Raw genomic sequence first — 16,131 nt, 5'->3', positions numbered from 1 at the left:
CAACCACCTCTTTGAGCTACTTTAGGCTAAGGAGATCAGAGGTTGACTTCTGAGTTCCTTATCATTGAAGAGGCCTCTGCTCGGCCTAAAACATGTTGAAATTGTCACTTGACCAGACGTCACTGGGATGTATTTTGGGCCTGAAATATTTTTGGATCATTGGAGCCCTAAAAACTGCTGTGGGCTGCATGCAGTACAAGCCCTTAATTGCTCTTCAGGGTTTCAGACAGCTGGGAACAAGGAGAAAAGTAGTAACGTTTGTAGCTTAAAAAATCAAGATGGAGAAGAGAACAAAGGAATTTCTATGCTGGAGTGGAGTTTTGGCGGAGAGGAAAGGAAAGCAATCCCCTCTGAATGTCTGTTCTTCCAATAGCTCCTCACCTTTGGCTTGCCTGGCAGGGGCTGATGGAATCTAGCGTCTGAGTGATCACATGTTCATTAGAGACGTGGGTGACTATGCTCAGTCCTTACTGAGAAATTAGATTTTTAAAACATACACACACATACACACACACACTCCCTATTTAAATTATTACAGGCCTGTGGTGAAAATACTTTTTTCAATATTGTAGCTGTTTTTAATGTATTTTTGGGTGCTGGGTATCAAAAGGAGTCAGTAGCTTGCCTTCAGCCAATATGTGGGTGACCTGACTATCTGTCCCTACTTTCATTTCTAGTAAGGATTGAAGCAGGCTCTAAGAGACATCAGCATTTTAGTTCATTGTTTTTCTAAATATAACCAAACTGTAAGTAGTATAGTTGGCATGTTAAAGCAAGCTAAAGTATTGGCTGTTCATATTCCACAATATGAAACTATTTCCTAGGTTGTGACCTAGAACAAGGACTTCTTTAAGCCACTGCACTAGAAATTCTATTTCTGAGTTGTTTTCTAAGCTATTGAAAACCACCTTTAAGCTATTTAACGAAGGATATGGTCTCTTGTTTGCCTGCACTGAAGCTCATTCCTTCTAGCTTTAACTAAATATGTACTACTTTGTCATAACTAGCACATAACTTCTCATTTAATCTCTGGCTACTTCCAGTAGAAGTAGCAAGATAAATCCAGCTACAAAGAATTGTATATCCTAATGTCAGCTTCAGTGGTGTAAAGCAACCAGTGCACGAACCATCCCATTACACACTATGCAATTTCTGCTGCAAACAGTGGGATAGGGAGAATGAATGAGACACTTGCATCATACATTGACCTAAGTTAACAGCATTCTAATTTGCTGCATTTTAGTAGCAAGTTCTCTTAAATGTACCCCTTCCATGTGTGTGATACTTTTCTAGTACCAGGAAAAATCAAGATCAGAACTATAAATCTAAAGTTTTATTGAGACAAAAAGACAGCTCAGTATGAAGTTAAAATCCAAACACTTAAGTTTTAGACAACATTTTCACAGAAACCTAAAACACATGCTTTTATTTTTTATTAAAAAAAGGTTTGTACAATACATTTCTACATACATACTGTCCTGTGAAAGAGGAAGAATTGGTGGCTTGCTAAGGTTCAGGAAAATTATATGCTTTTTAAAAATGCATTATGCTAGATTAAAAAATGAAATCAGTAGAGGACTAGAGCAAGGAAAACAATCACTAATGCCCAAATCTGAAGAGAAGATAGCTTGCTACTCAATGTTTGAAAGCCATTGTGCTGTAAAGATAAATTTTCACTCCTGTTTTCCTTCTCTGCTCCCTAAAACCTTGATTCTCAAATTAATTTACATTAAACAAAATAAAAATTAGGCAGGGCTCCCTAAAGTTGTTGGGCAGAATAGAAATGATGCAGAGGAAAAAAATAATAATTAAATTTGGGAGCTGACTGCTCTCACTTCATCAAAATATCAGAGGAAGCTCTCTCCTCTCCAATCTGGAAGGTTGACAATTGTGGCAGCTGGCTGCAGTCTCACATGATAATTTTAACACTTGGACACATCTGCACCAGCCTTTCAGTTAAAAGTAAGTCAATTTCACTTAGAGACATGAGTTTTTATAAACACGGAACCACCCCAAATCAATCAGAATGTACCCTCCCTTACCACAACAATACACCAAGAATAGCAAAAAGAAAGAAAGAAAATCTACACACATGCTAAGCTGTAAAATGCAGTTAACACTATATGGGGTGAAAGGTTGCAAATCACAGAGATGGTCTTCAAAGAACAAGCAGCCTCCACCTGCTGTCCCATTTGGCAGCCAGTCCGGCCCTCAGGCTTTGTCCTGCATGGAGTTATTTTTGTTCCATCCTCCAAGCAAGTAAGAGCTTGGAAACACTCACCCATTCTCCCCTCCTTCCCCATGTAAATATGATAAGGAAGGAAGGAAGGGGAGCAAGTGTGCTGCCATACCAAACTGCTGAGGGCACAGAAATTGTCCTGTTTCTACAGAGGGCATCTTCCCCAGCCAAGACCCTCTCCACTTCCTCTCAAACTTATTTTCAAACCCAGAGTCTGATGTTTTAATACAAAAGTTGACCAGAGGAGGGATGGGGATAGGAGGGTAGACAGACTAGTTCTTGTCATCTTTCTTGTCATCATCCTCTGATGGGTAGGAGTGCCATGTGAGCCTCTCTTCATAGAATGAGATGACCACTTGTGGGCACTTGATGTTAGCTTCCTTGGCAGGGACTAGGTCAGCTTCATCTGAGTTCTTCCTGCAGAGTCAAGTAGAAAAGGAGCAGTTGGGATATACAGGGGAAAAAGTACTAAGGTCCACTTCTACTATTAAAACATTTTTGCAAACCATAGGAACACATGGCTGGTTTCCTGTCAGCTGAGATCCCCTGCTCCTGAGATTTTTTTCAATATCTCCATTCAGTTTACACCCTATAAACCTAACAGTTGGGAAAGTACAGATGCACCCTAAAAATGCTCCTACTGTCATACAATTCAGCTGCTCACTATTGCTGAACAACCCAGCAGCAGTATAATCACTTTAGTCTGAGAGAAAAAAACAGACCATTAACTGCCATTTTCAGTCCCTGTTTATCCAATTCAGGAGAATAATATGAGTTATGTGCACTTTTCCCCCAACGTAGAGCACAATGAAGAATATAGCACTGAGCCAGCATGGTGTAGTAGTTTGAGGATTGGACTACAACTCTGGAAACCAGGGTTTGATTCCCACATGGCCTTGATACCTACTGGATGACCTGGGGCAAGTCAATGGTAAACTTCCTCTGGGGAATCTTAACAAGAAAACCTCATGATAGGGTTGCCTTAGGGTCACACAACAACTAATTACAATATTAGTTGAAAAACAATACGGCTGGAGTTAATGTGATTCAGCAACCAAGATTTGATTAGACAGGGCTGCTATTTTGCTCATTAATAACACATTGCTGGTACTATTGTGTGACACTAAAAATACAGGGGTTCCCCATCTTTGAGGCATGCAGAGAAACACCCTCCTGGACTCTCATAGTTCACACCAATGTAACCAAGAACACATCCTGTGCTGCTACTATAGCAGTCAACCTGGCAAGGCATTCTTTCCCCCCATGTACTCACACAGTTGATTTTTTGCTTTCTTTCTAGCAAGAATCAGGTGTCCCCCACAAAGCTATTAATATAAGCTACAAATACATCTCATATCTTCATCTGGCTCCTCACTAGCTGCACACCACACCACAAAGGATCTCACATGGATAGCTACTCCTGTGCCCCTCTTACCCCTGCTCACACCGATTCAAAACACTACTAATAAGTGAGTAACCAGTAACAGGCAGGAATCCTATTACGTTACAGTGAAAAGTAGTGAATTATATCCCTGTCCATAAGTAAAAATGTAATGCTATTCCAGCTCATTACTGCTAAAAGTGATTAGCCACCAATGTACTTGTTGGAAGGAAACCTTTAGTGCCAAGCCATGCAAGTGAGTTAGGACTCTATTCTACATAATGAAAACCAGTGATGAGACAACCAGGTGCCCTCCATATATTTTTGGACTATAATCCCCATAATTTTCTGATTGGCCTTGCTGGTTAGTTCTAATGGAGTTGCAGTCTTACAAGATATGAAGGGCATTATATTGTCTACATCTGTGCTAAAGGAACCAAACCATGTAACTTTGTTATGATTGATCACACCATTTTCAAAAAGTTTAACTTCAGGACTCTGATGGCATACTATTTGATGGAGACCAACATAAATGCAAATACTTGAAATAGACAAACCATTTCATCAGGAACATGAGCTCCCCACTGGAATCTGTAGCACCAATAATCCGTTCTGGCTCAAACCCTCTTGCAAAACCCCGAGGCTTTTCAGTCTGAAGAAAGAAACAGGCATATGATTGCTTTTACAACGGCTCTGGAAACAGTTACCCTTCATATGCTATTTTAGACCATAACTCCCAGCATCTCTCACCATTGGTTATTCTGCCTAGGGTTGCTGGAAGTTGTAGTCCCAACATCTGGAATACGCACTCCTGTTTTACAAGGTGATGTAGAAAAGTTCAGGCACAGACCATGATGTAGTGCCATTTGCCAATGCAGAATAAACTCAACACACAGTTGGGCTGCCCATGTACAAATGGGGGGGGGGGGGGGGGGAGAGACAAGAAGTGTGATACCTGCTTTGTCTGTGTTTACACTATGAAATGTTAACTAGTTTCAAAACTACTTGGTTTTCGTGGTTTGTAAATAGGAATCCCATGAATTCTAGCTCTGAAAAGCTCCAGCAAAATTCTCAGGATCCTCACAAACTACAATTCCTGGACTTCTATGAAGAGACTGACAGCGCTTTTAGAAAATAGGACTAAAGTGGAAGCAGGAGAGAAGCCAAAAGAGAAAAGCATGCAGACAAACTGGAAACCTTAAGAGAGGGAAGGGAAGAACTGTGTGAGAAAAGGAAACTAATGAAGATACAAACAGAATAGAAATGTTGAAAGGAGAACTAACAGCAGCAAAGGAAGAATTAATAAAAGCATGAGACAAAAGGTAGGATAGAAGCAGCAAGGAAAAAACCAGCGTGACCATCTGAGAAATTGTGTATGCCAAATGTTATGATCTATCTGGCTTTTTCTTAACCATCCCAATTATTTAAAGTGTGAGAAATTGAATTAACAGAACAGAAAAAACTTTACAGTCAAAAGGGATGCAAGACAAGACTTTATAAAGAGCAATAAACACAATCAGCAATTCTTCCTATGCTTTTTAAAAAGGCAATGGAATTGCATACAGGAATTTTTTAATTGCAGCCTTCTGCTTCCAGCACCAACGTAGTCTGTGTACAGACCCAAAGTATTGAGAATATCCAAAAATTGGGTAAATCATGCGCAACTCCATCTTCTTAAAGAATACATAATTGGGATGAAGACTGGAATTGGGATTCTGGCAGTAAACCAATTCAAGTAGTATCACAAAGAAGTGACAATTTCTGTATTCTTGAAGGACACCACTAAAGTAGTACAAACAGTTCAAATGTATCCAATTTGAATAGCACATTTTAGATTTTTCAATGTATTATATTTATGATTTTAACCTTTTTATTTTGTCAACTGGACAAAACAAAAGAACTTCAGCTAGCTGACAGAATTGAATTGCAACAATAACAGTAATGAAAATCTTTGCTGCTAGGCACAACTGTTCAGCAACTGAGTTCTTCTTCCTTTTCTTTAACTGCAAGGTATAAGCAGCTTCACTGGGCCACAGAATAACTCTTCCTTACCTCTTCTCGCTTTTTCTTTGGTCTGCTTTCCTCCCCTCTATCCTCAGAGTCTGAGTCAGCCTTGCGCTTGCTTCCCTCGGACTTGTCACTCTCATGTGCCGTTTTCTGGGATTGTAGGAACTCCGCAATGAGGTCAGGGCAATCAAGGTTTTCCTCTGGCTCCCATGTATTATCTTCACTGTAACCATGTAACTCTTATTAGGTGGATAAGACTACTAAACCCAGATTTTATAACTAGTTTTATGTTTAAATCATTTAATTAGGCTCTGTCTAATTAACCTGGAAATTCTTGATGCAAGTCAACAGTGATGAATTTTCTAGGAGCAAGTATTAAATCTACAGACCTCACACCCAACTTCAATTTGTACTGGAATCTTGTCATAAACTGCTGCAATCTCTGAGTAAACGTCTGGAAGTGCAGAAGTACATCATCTTTGCACCTGCCCAAAGTTGCAAAACTTGAGAACATGACTTAACTATCAAGACAGAAGGGGGTAAATTGGTTCAGGTCAAACTACCACGATTTCAGCTATTATTCTTGACTTGAAATTTGGTCTCATGAGATGGACCTCGATAGAAACTAGCTGGAAACAATAAAAATATGGAAGAGCAGACACAGACACCTTCTGCATGGCTACTAAGGCCTGTACAAGTATACTGCTTTTCAGCTTTAGCATTCAACAGACAGATAAAGGCTTTCAGACAAGACTTTACACCCTCTAGAGTAACTAGACTTGGACTCCACAGGTTTTGCACATGCACCCTTCAGGACAAGAGTGAGGAATATCTATGGGACCACATGGTCCTTTTCAAGTTGATTATAAAGCATTATACATAATAGATACAAGCACCTACATAGGTAGAATCTCCAGCACAAACTAGTCTGCGACGCATGCAGAGCAATAGCAGCTAGCAGCTTCATTTATATAGCGCTTCATAACAGATAAGCAGTCTAAGTGGTTTACAACTGTAAGCAAACTGCCCCCAACAAGCTGGGTACTCATTTTAGCAACCTCAGAAGGATGCAAGCCTGAGTTGAGCCTGAACTTCTGGCTGGTATTGAACTCACAACGTTATGGTTTCTGAGTGAGTGGCTGCAGTACAGGCATTTAACCACTGCATCACCAGGGCTCAGAGACACTCCAAGACAAAGTAATTCTTTAAGAATATACCCATTTCTTTAACACCACCTAACCCTTGTAAGAACACACCCTGAACAATGTGCTACCAGTCTCTAAAGCCCTATTATTAGTCCTGAAAGTCGATGAATTGCACTGAGGCCATAGTATCAAACTTAAATGGGAAGAAATGGGTTGGAGTTTTATTTTTTTAAAGAGTAAGGTATTCGAGGAACAACATCATGAGATAGGAAACTCCTCTCCACAAACTAAGTTTTCAAATGGCTACAACAGTGGGAAAGAAGAATTGTTCTGGGGTGAAAATACAGGCAAGATTTCATTAAAAAGGAGAAGAACTGGATCTTTCTTCCAACACTTGTGTGCCAGAACATTTAACATACATTTACAGAGGAACAAACAAACTGCTAACTTTATGGACTATGAAGCTATAGGAACTAGTTTGCAAAGCTGAAAATGTGAATGCAGCCTTACTCTGAAAAGCCCTTCCACTTCAGCAGGTACTCCACTTTGCCTTTCACCACCCGCCTGTCAAGGACCTTCTCCACCACATACTCCTCCTCTTCCTCTTCTAGGACCTCCTCCACTTTCTTCTTGTTTTGCTTTTTTCCCATTGTGCTCGCCATTTTTGCGGTTTAAAGGAGGCTGTTAAGAGACAAGCAGATTGACATGAGGATGGAAAATGCAGATCATAAATTTTAGAAACTAGAACTACTAGGACTAGGCAGAGAGATCTCTCCAGTAATTAAAGCTCATCCTTTAGTTCAGTCAGTCAGTCAGTTTTAATGTGAAATGTATTGGTCTAAAGAGATACTGCATATACAGTGGGAGATATGCAGTGGTAAAGAAAGAAAAAGAAAAGGTGTATTAAAGCAAAATGAATAAAAGTAACAGATATAGCAATATTACCAAGTGTAGTTCACATCGTGCTTCCACTAGTAGTAACAGCAGTAGTAATAGAAGCATCTATTCATATAAGCCAGAATGCTATATGCATAGGCCAAGGACCTACATTGCCCAGAGTTCCACAGTTGGGATTCCATTACAGCCAGATCCCCTGTGCTCTCTACCAGCTGCAGAATGCCCATTCAAGAGTTCTATTGCAGCAAAAATTCTTGGGGGTGCTTTGATTGTTACAAAGGGTGGAAAAGAATACCAACCTCCCCAACAACTAGAAAAAGACATATGCAAGGATAAGGTGGAGTCACGCTTGTGTACGTCACTAACAGGGTGATGTCAGCCAGATAGTAAAGCAGTAGATGCAACATCTCACCGTACAATGCCAATGACTGCTGATGTTTGAATCAGCTACTAAGGTCTAAGACACACACAGCTACTGTACTTTGTCTCTTCAAAATGCCACTGTACTAAAATGTAATTAATCATGCTCCTTACCACTGCAGATATTGAAAAAGATGGCAACACCATCTACAACTGGACACACTTGCACAACACACTGTATATCCCAGAACCAGGCTTCTTTGTTCCAAATAATGTTTTGGGTACAGCAGTTTTCCCTCCTCAAAATAAACAGGCTTTGCAGGAGCAATCTGCCGTTCCTATTATAACTATGTATTTGACTATCTGGCAAAGATGGTAGTAGTGGGGAAGGGAATCCATGAGTGGTGGAGCACCACAAAAGCACACAGAACGCATGGAAGATTAAACAGCTTGCTTCTGGAAATGAAGTTACAGTCTACCAGAAAAAGAAAACTGCACTGGCCTCCTAGAGGCAAAGCATCTCTCAGCTGGAGGATGCACTTGTGCCTGTTGGGGGTCGGATACAAACTGACAAAAGGGGCCGTAAAGCACAGTCAGGGTTTAAGAGGAAATGGGTCTCATTTGCAGTGAAGGATGGCTGGCTAGGGAGAGAGACCTATGAATAGCAACTGAGTGGGGAAGAAAGGGGGAAATTTCTGGAGAGCATGCTTTCACAAAGCTCAACCCGTTCTGGCTTGCTTCCCAAATGGGGAGGATTATAGGACCAGAGCTCTTTATGACTTCTCAGCACACTCAGATTTACAGGAGTTTGACATACTGAGTTAATACTTTGTTACCATTGGAAGCATGGGAAGTGCGTTCCCAACTAACCTGAACCCAAGCCAGTTTCCATAATTCTATCCATCAAAAGGCCATGTTAAGACTATAAAATCTGAAATTTGCCTCTGTAGTGTATACATTCCTCCTTCCAACATATACAATTCCTTATGGCTTCATAGTGGTCTTACATATTTCCAAGGTTCAGGATTTCCCAAAGCATGAGTTAATTAGACTGATGTATGCTTAAGAAGAATGAAATGTGTACAGCTAAATACATCTTGTTAAGTTTGAAATGTGACAAAAACCAAACAAGCAGCAGATAGAGATAGGTCAACACCTCCAAGTGCAATAAGCCCTCTTCCTAATAGGAAGCTGCATGACCAGTTGGACTAATCCTAATAATTAAGAACCACAAGACATGAGATTTGAGCAAAAACTCTCCTCTCTTTGTAATCTCCACAGATATCTCACTGGCTTTAAATACTGGTATTTTAAAGAAGGAATGAAATTCTAAGGATTTCAATGAAATGCCTATGGGCTTCAGATAAGATTCTAAAATTGCCCGCAGTCTATAAAAGACCTGTCTTGCATACACCATGATGAGGAAACTGTAAACAGGATATATATTTCATAAAGCTTTATCATTTCAATTGGTTCTACTCGGTTTGTTACCTACAAGGTTTCTGTGCATATTGATTTCATTTAATTTGATTTCACTAAGGGGAAGGCAACCGTTTAGCAGTCATGCATTGCTCATTTGGGGCTCACAAATGTACAAACCTCCCTCTGTCCTTTCTCACACACCTTTGCTTTCCCCTACACCCAGAGAGCCTCTCTCTGGTCTCTCTGCATACCTGGATGGAGATGTATAAATCTCTGTGCCCTATGCATGAGTAGGGATTGCACCAGTTGAGAACCAAATCCTTGCTTCCAAAAGTTCCTTTTCTCCTGGGGGCAGGGGAGTAGATCCTTCTCCCATTAGGAAAACTCTGGACTCCCCCATGAAGCATTACAAACACAGGAAAGAAGGTACACGGTGATGATACTCCTTATCATTCCCAGAAAGCAGAAGGGAGTTCAGTGATCATGTGGACTACATGGAAAGTAAGGGATACATACAAACCATCTATTTAGCATCTACTCTGTAAGTGGAAATGAACAGAGTGAAATACACATACAGTATTTGCAAATTTACAACAGATAGCCAAAAACATTCCATTGCCTTAAAAAAACCTTTTAATGAAAATGCAGCATCATTGTAGAAAAAGGTTTAATATATTAGAACAACTTTCTTATCCTCTCCAGTACATATAGCTCAGTGTCAACAGAACAATATTCTAGGCCAGTGATGGTGAACCTTTTACAGACTGAGTGCCCAAACTGCAACCCAGACCCCACTTATTTATTGCAAAGTGCCACGTCCCTCTGGCTTTCTAGTAAGAAACTCTGGCAAACTCTGTGCTAGGGCTACAGCATGGGTGCCCAGAGAGGGCTCTGAGTGCCACCTCTGGCACGCGTGCCATAGGTTCGCCATCACTGTTCTAGGATTTCAGGTCCAGTCTTTGCTTTTCTCATCTAAAACCAATGGCTGGCAACAGTAATTGGACAGATCAGTTTTCTACATGTCCCTATTCTTTGCTGAATAGGCAGTAAAAAGTATTTACAATTACACTACTAAACCTAAGCCACCTAGAGATGTTAGTTAACAGGCATAGGAAAGAAATAGAGATAATTAATGCAAAACACCCACAAAGATTACCTGTCCCTGGTCTACAGTAAGAAGCCATAAAATATATTACTATTCAAAACTTTTCACCTTTCCCTGAAGGGCTGTAAGTTCAATTTTAAGAGACTGTTTGCATTCAATTTTCATTTCAAGCCTGGTTATTTTAAGAGGGGGGAAAGATTTCAAATCAGTAATTTGTATCCATTCCTTCACAACAAGCAAGAAGCACATAATAGTTGATTACAGTTGGCTGAACACAGAAGCAAGGTACTTTGTGGAATTCCTACACATCTGACTGAATAATTTTATTAATGCAAAATGCTTAGTTTATATTCTGCAGACTGTGGTGGTAATGCATTGCATTTTATGGTTGTTCGTACTTTAATGTACATTGTCCCAGAAATATCAATTAGTACTGAAAGGTAGGATGTAATTTCTAGGAATAAAATGTTATTATAGGAAGCTGTAAAAAGAATGACATTCATTGACAGAAGAATGATGTGCACTAGAATTGACAGAGCTTCAAACATTGCTTCTTATCATCATCCCTGGCAGCGCATTTATGCCAGCGTGGTGTATTGGTTTGAGTGTTGTACTAAGACACTGGGAGAATCAGGTTTTGAATCCCTGCCCAGCCATGGAAACCCCATGGGGTAACCCTAGCCAAGTCAGTCTCTCAGGCTTGGAAGAAGGCAAGGACAATTCCTCCAAGAAAGCATGGGGATAGGTTCACCTTAGGGTTGCAAAAGTCAGAGGTTACTTGAAGGCACAGAACAACAACATTTCTAGGTGTGCCAACATACACCAGGGAGGTCTGGTGAACTGAGTGTTCAACTAGGTCACTTGTGGTATTCATGAATTGTTAGGATTTGAACAATTCATGAATACCACAAGTGACCTTACTAATTACTTACTATTTCACATGTATACTGTAAGGACAAAGTGAGATGAACACTAGGTTTCTTGGAGGAAAAGTAGGGTAAAAATGTAACAAATCAGCTTCTCTTCCATCAGAAGAGTGTTTGCAAGTGTGAGCCATCACAAATACTGTTGCCTGGATACATCCCAAGTGGTCATCAAATAAGGGACTTTTGACCCCACTTCATCTCAACAACTAAATTCACATCAACTGGAGTTCACACATCATATTCTTCATCATTAAATACACTATTCCAATACTCTTCATCTTCTAAGTATCTTTTCACAAACCTCCATCCCTTAGTTATTTGACTCCCTAAACAACAATGGTCTGCCTGGCTCTGTTTCAAATCAAACAACGTATCTATGGGAGATTTCCTGCCAGTCACCCTTCGCTCTTTTCACAGAAGCACATCTTGACCAGATACTTTACTTTTGAGTACTTGCATTATTACCCAGCCACCTACACCTTCCCAGATTGCTTAGCAGGACCCTTCATCCTTTGAATCCAGATATGCTTAGGGAACATCTTCCCACATTGCCCTGCAGTTGTTCCTCTCATGTCTCTTCTCTACAGCACTTATGGAGACCTAGAATTCCTTTCCCCAAATTCCTTTGCCCTACTCTCCTCCTCCCACTATTACAGTCTCTATGTGCCACACACACTTCAATGCATGCCTCCCAGTGTATTTTGTCTATGTAGCACTCTGCTCTACTATAGGCTCACATCCTCAAGCAATTCCACCCTGTGTGCATCCCTGAAATATAATATACAAATGTATACAAATTACCAGGAGGCACAAAATCTACACCTGCGTATGGCACTGAATTTCATTATGAAATAGGAACCTGGCCCCTCTCCAATCCTTTTTAAAAATTACTGCCCTTCAGTGAAATTTTCTGCTACACAAACAAGAGATGGACAGACAACTTCAAAAGGGGAAATCCTTCTGGAGACACATATCAATATCTCCCAGTCATTTTCACAGTGAATTGGTGAAGAACCATCTCATGCTACTATCTTACCCCACTTTTATTCGCTTTCTGCTGGAGCAAAGTCCACACAAAAAAGCCCATCACCCCTCCTAATCTTTCTGTGTATTTTCTCCATCAGAAAAATCAGACTCCATTAGAAAGGTCATGGGCCTGAATTTGCAGGGCTTGGGGGATCTCTTGTCTGGTCCACAGGGTCGCCATGAGTCGAGGTCAACCTGAGGGCAGTTAGAAACAACAAACAACAGATTTCTTCCCATCTTAAGGGAAAAAAACCCTGTTTACATGGATTCCTACTGCATACAAACATCCTCACCTCTTCAAAGGGAATCCCCTAATTCCCTTTCCAACAACATGTTATCATATAGTAAACTCAATTCTCTCTGGAAAAATCCCCCACATTGTCCACGTTAGGAGACTCTTTTATTCTTTCCTCAACAATTTCTGCATTTCATTAGATTTGGGGGGGAAAGACTCTCCACACTGTTGTTGTTAAGTGCTTTCAAGTCGACACCAACCCATGGAGTCCCTGTGGATGAGAGACCTCCAAGACTCCTGTCCTCCATTGCTCTGCATCAAGATCATCCGTTATAGAGTCCATCCATCTGGCATGGAGCCTTCCTCTCTTTCTACATATCTCCCACCTTTCCTAACATTATTGTCTTTTCTCATGAGTTTTGCCTTCTCATCCGGTGCCCAATGTACAACAGCCTCAATCTAGGACCAAAACACACTGTAGAAATAATCCAGTCTGAGACCACTTTAACTGCCCTGGTTCAGAGCTAGGGAATCCAGGGAACTGTAGTTTGTCATGGCACCAGCGCTCTCTGACAGAGGCGGCTAAATGTGTGTGTCACACAACTACAGTTCCCAGAATTCCCTAGCACTGAGCCAAGGCAGTCTCTAACTGGATTATTCCTGCAGTGTGTTTTGGACCCTAGTCGCCTTGGTAGGGGCGCTTCAGGCTTGATATGTTGAAGGAGCCATTTGTTTGTCTTTCTGGCTGTCCGCGGTATCCTCAACACTCTTCTCCTGCAATCTTAAATGAACTGATTTCCTTCTTATCTGCTTCCTTCGCTCCTAAACAGACACTCCCAAACACAAACCACAACACGCCCTTTCCTTGGGAAAGGTCCCTCCCCTAAACAAAGACACACACCGCCCGCCCCTTGGAGCGATTCAAAACAGACACCTAGTTACCTGGGAATCTGGCAAAGGGCTTGCCCTCAGCCCTCATACACCTGCCCCAGAGCCTGGAAAGGAGCAGCAGCAGCCCCCTTGCCATTTCATGCACATCTTCTGGAGACCCCCTTCCCTCCCTCACACATTCCCTCTTTGAGCTTCCTCCCCTCACATACCCCCCCCTCTTTGGGGGTCCTTCCCATACCTCACATCTTCCTTCTCTGAACTTCCTTCCCTCAGATAGTCCCCCCTTGAGCTTCCTTACCTCATCTTTCCCCCTTTTGAGCTTCCTTCCCTCATATATTCCCTCTTTGAGCTTCCTTCCTTCACATGGTACCCCTTTGAGGGTCCTTCCCTCATGGAGTCCCTCTTTGAGATTCTTTCCTTCACATAAACCCTGTTTGATGTTCGTTCCTTCACATTTCCCCTCACTTCATCTCTCTTTGAGGCCATTTCCCTCACATATTCCCCCTCTGAGCTTCCTTCCCTCACATTTCTCCTCACACATTCCCCCTTTGAGGGTCCTTCCCTCATATTCCCTCTGAGGTTCCTTCCCTCACATTTCTGCTCACATATCCCATCTTTGATGGTCCTTCCCTCGCATTTTCCCCTCGCGCATTCCCCCATTGAGGGTCCTTCCATCATGTATAATCCCTCTTTGATGTCCCTTCCCTCACACACTCCCCTTTGGAGGTCCTGAGGTTCCTTCCCTCAAATATTCCCTCTCTGAGGGTCCTTCCCTCACATTTCCCCCAGGAGTGGGAGGCCCACATTGCCCAACAAGCACTCATTAGGAAAACAAACCCCCTCTTTTTTGGGGGGAGTGGAGTCGTTCCTCCATTTTATGTTTTCCCGCGGTTTTTCCCACCCCCCTGGAAAACGCCCCCAACATGGCGCCCCAGCCCTCCCTCCCTCCCTCCTCATCCCTCGCTCTGCCTGGTTTTTACCTTATTAAGCCCCACCAAGGAAGCGCGAGAGGGAATGTTTAAAGAAACAGGAACGGACGGACGGAGGGAGCGCGGAGGGAGACGGCGCGCGAGACAAAGAGGAGCTTCGGCGGCCAAAGAGAAGGAGAAGGAGGAGAAGCGCAGGCACAAAAAGAGAGAGAGAGAGAGAGAGAGAGGAGGGAGCCGATTGTTGGACGAGGGGCCTCCCGCGTTCGATCCGCCTCCGCCAAACAAAAGAGTACTGCTGCTGCTGCAACCCCTCTACCCGCCGAGACGCACTGCGCATGCGCCACCTAAACCCCAATACCTCCCCCCTCCTCCTTTCTCTTTCCTTCTCTCTCCCTCCCTGAACTCCTGTCGCCCGCGGCATTATGGGAACCGGAAGTCATCTCTTTTTCCTCCTCCGCTCCCCCTAGATTTACGAATAAACTAGAACGCTGTTAGATCGCCGATTTCCGGGTTTCTTTAAGGCGTTTATAAACATAGAGCTATAACTAAAGTTAGAGTTAGGTCGCCGGTTTCCGGGTTTCTTTAGGTCGTCCTAAAGGCGTTTATAAACATAGATCTGTACATAAATGTAGAATGTATTCTGAGTGAGTTTATGTCCTGAATATAAATCAGAATTATTATTATACTATATTCTGACCACATTTTGATCATGACTAAGAGTCATGTCTTTATATTTTATATGGATGTTTTAGCTTTTATTTTATCAGGGTCCAGTAGTAAATATGTGTCCATTGGATGCAATTGTTTCTTGCTTTTGCAGAACACTTGCCAGGGTCAGTGGCAGGGGCCACCGCTTTTGAGTAGCACCAGCCTAAGCGACCCTTCTAATCATCTCCCAGGCCATTGCAGTTGCATGCGAGTTAGGACTTGGAATTCAAAATTGGGGACTGATTTTTGGGAGATAAAGTAGGGATGGCAGTGGTCTGAGGTGGCAATTGTCCAAAGTACCGTAAGGGTGTTTTGTAAGGGGGATTCTTGGCTGAAACACCAAACCAATGTGAGTCCAATTTCTTACTTAAAATATTAACATTGGTTTCAATTGATGTTTCCTCCTCAGTGGACCACCTAAAGTGAATTTCCAGCTTTGCAGACATAGAATCATAGAACCGTAGAGTTGGAAGAGACCACAGGGGCCATCCAGTTCAACCCCATTCTGCCATGCAGGAACTCTCCATCAAAGCATCCCCAACAGATGGCCATCCAGCCTCTGCTTAAAGACCTCCAAAGAAGGAGACTCCACTACACTCAGAGGGAATGTGTTCCACTGTCAAACAGCCCTTACTGTCAGGAAGTTCTTCCTAATGTTGAGGTGGAATCTCTTTTCCTGTAGCTTGCATCGATTGCTCCGGGTCCTAATCTCTGGAGCAGCAGAAAACAAGCTTGCTCCCTCCTCAATATGACATCCCTTCAAGCATTTAAACAGGGATATCATATCACCTCTTAACCTTCTCTTCTCCAGGCTAAACATCCCCAGCTCCCTAAGACGTTCCTCATAGGGCATGGTTTCC

The 16,131-nt window shown here is 42.1% G+C and overlaps 1 protein-coding gene across 4 annotated transcripts; it reads right to left on the bottom strand.

Annotated features, from left to right (window-relative positions):
* Positions 1-1,331: 1,331 nt before the first annotated feature.
* Positions 1,332-14,920, bottom strand: CBX1 (chromobox 1). Of its 4 annotated transcripts, XM_089531742.1 has the most exons (6): positions 14,615-14,920; positions 9,703-9,941; positions 7,283-7,453; positions 5,673-5,850; positions 4,178-4,272; positions 1,332-2,656 (listed from the first exon to the last, which is right to left on the bottom strand). In XM_089531742.1, the coding sequence occupies exons 3-6, from the start codon at positions 7,432-7,434 to the stop codon at positions 2,512-2,514; spliced, it is 570 nt and encodes a 189-aa protein (XP_089387868.1). In that variant the 5' UTR covers positions 7,435-7,453; positions 9,703-9,941; positions 14,615-14,920; the 3' UTR covers positions 1,332-2,511. The 4 variants fall into 4 exon arrangements, with proteins under 4 accessions (XP_089387868.1, XP_089387867.1, XP_089387869.1 ...); XM_089531741.1 differs by lacking the exon at positions 9,703-9,941 and having other exon boundaries at positions 14,615-14,919; XM_089531743.1 differs by lacking the exons at positions 9,703-9,941; positions 14,615-14,920 and adding an exon at positions 13,686-14,533.
* Between the last annotated feature and the right edge of the window lie 1,211 nt (positions 14,921-16,131).

Source organism: Sceloporus occidentalis, unplaced genomic scaffold, assembly GCF_023333645.1.
Source record: "Sceloporus occidentalis isolate IW3139 unplaced genomic scaffold, rSceOcc1.0.p SCAF_7, whole genome shotgun sequence".
In the NCBI taxonomy this organism is placed as follows: Eukaryota; Metazoa; Chordata; class Lepidosauria; order Squamata; family Phrynosomatidae; genus Sceloporus; species Sceloporus occidentalis.
This window is presented reverse-complemented; position numbering and strand designations above follow the sequence as displayed.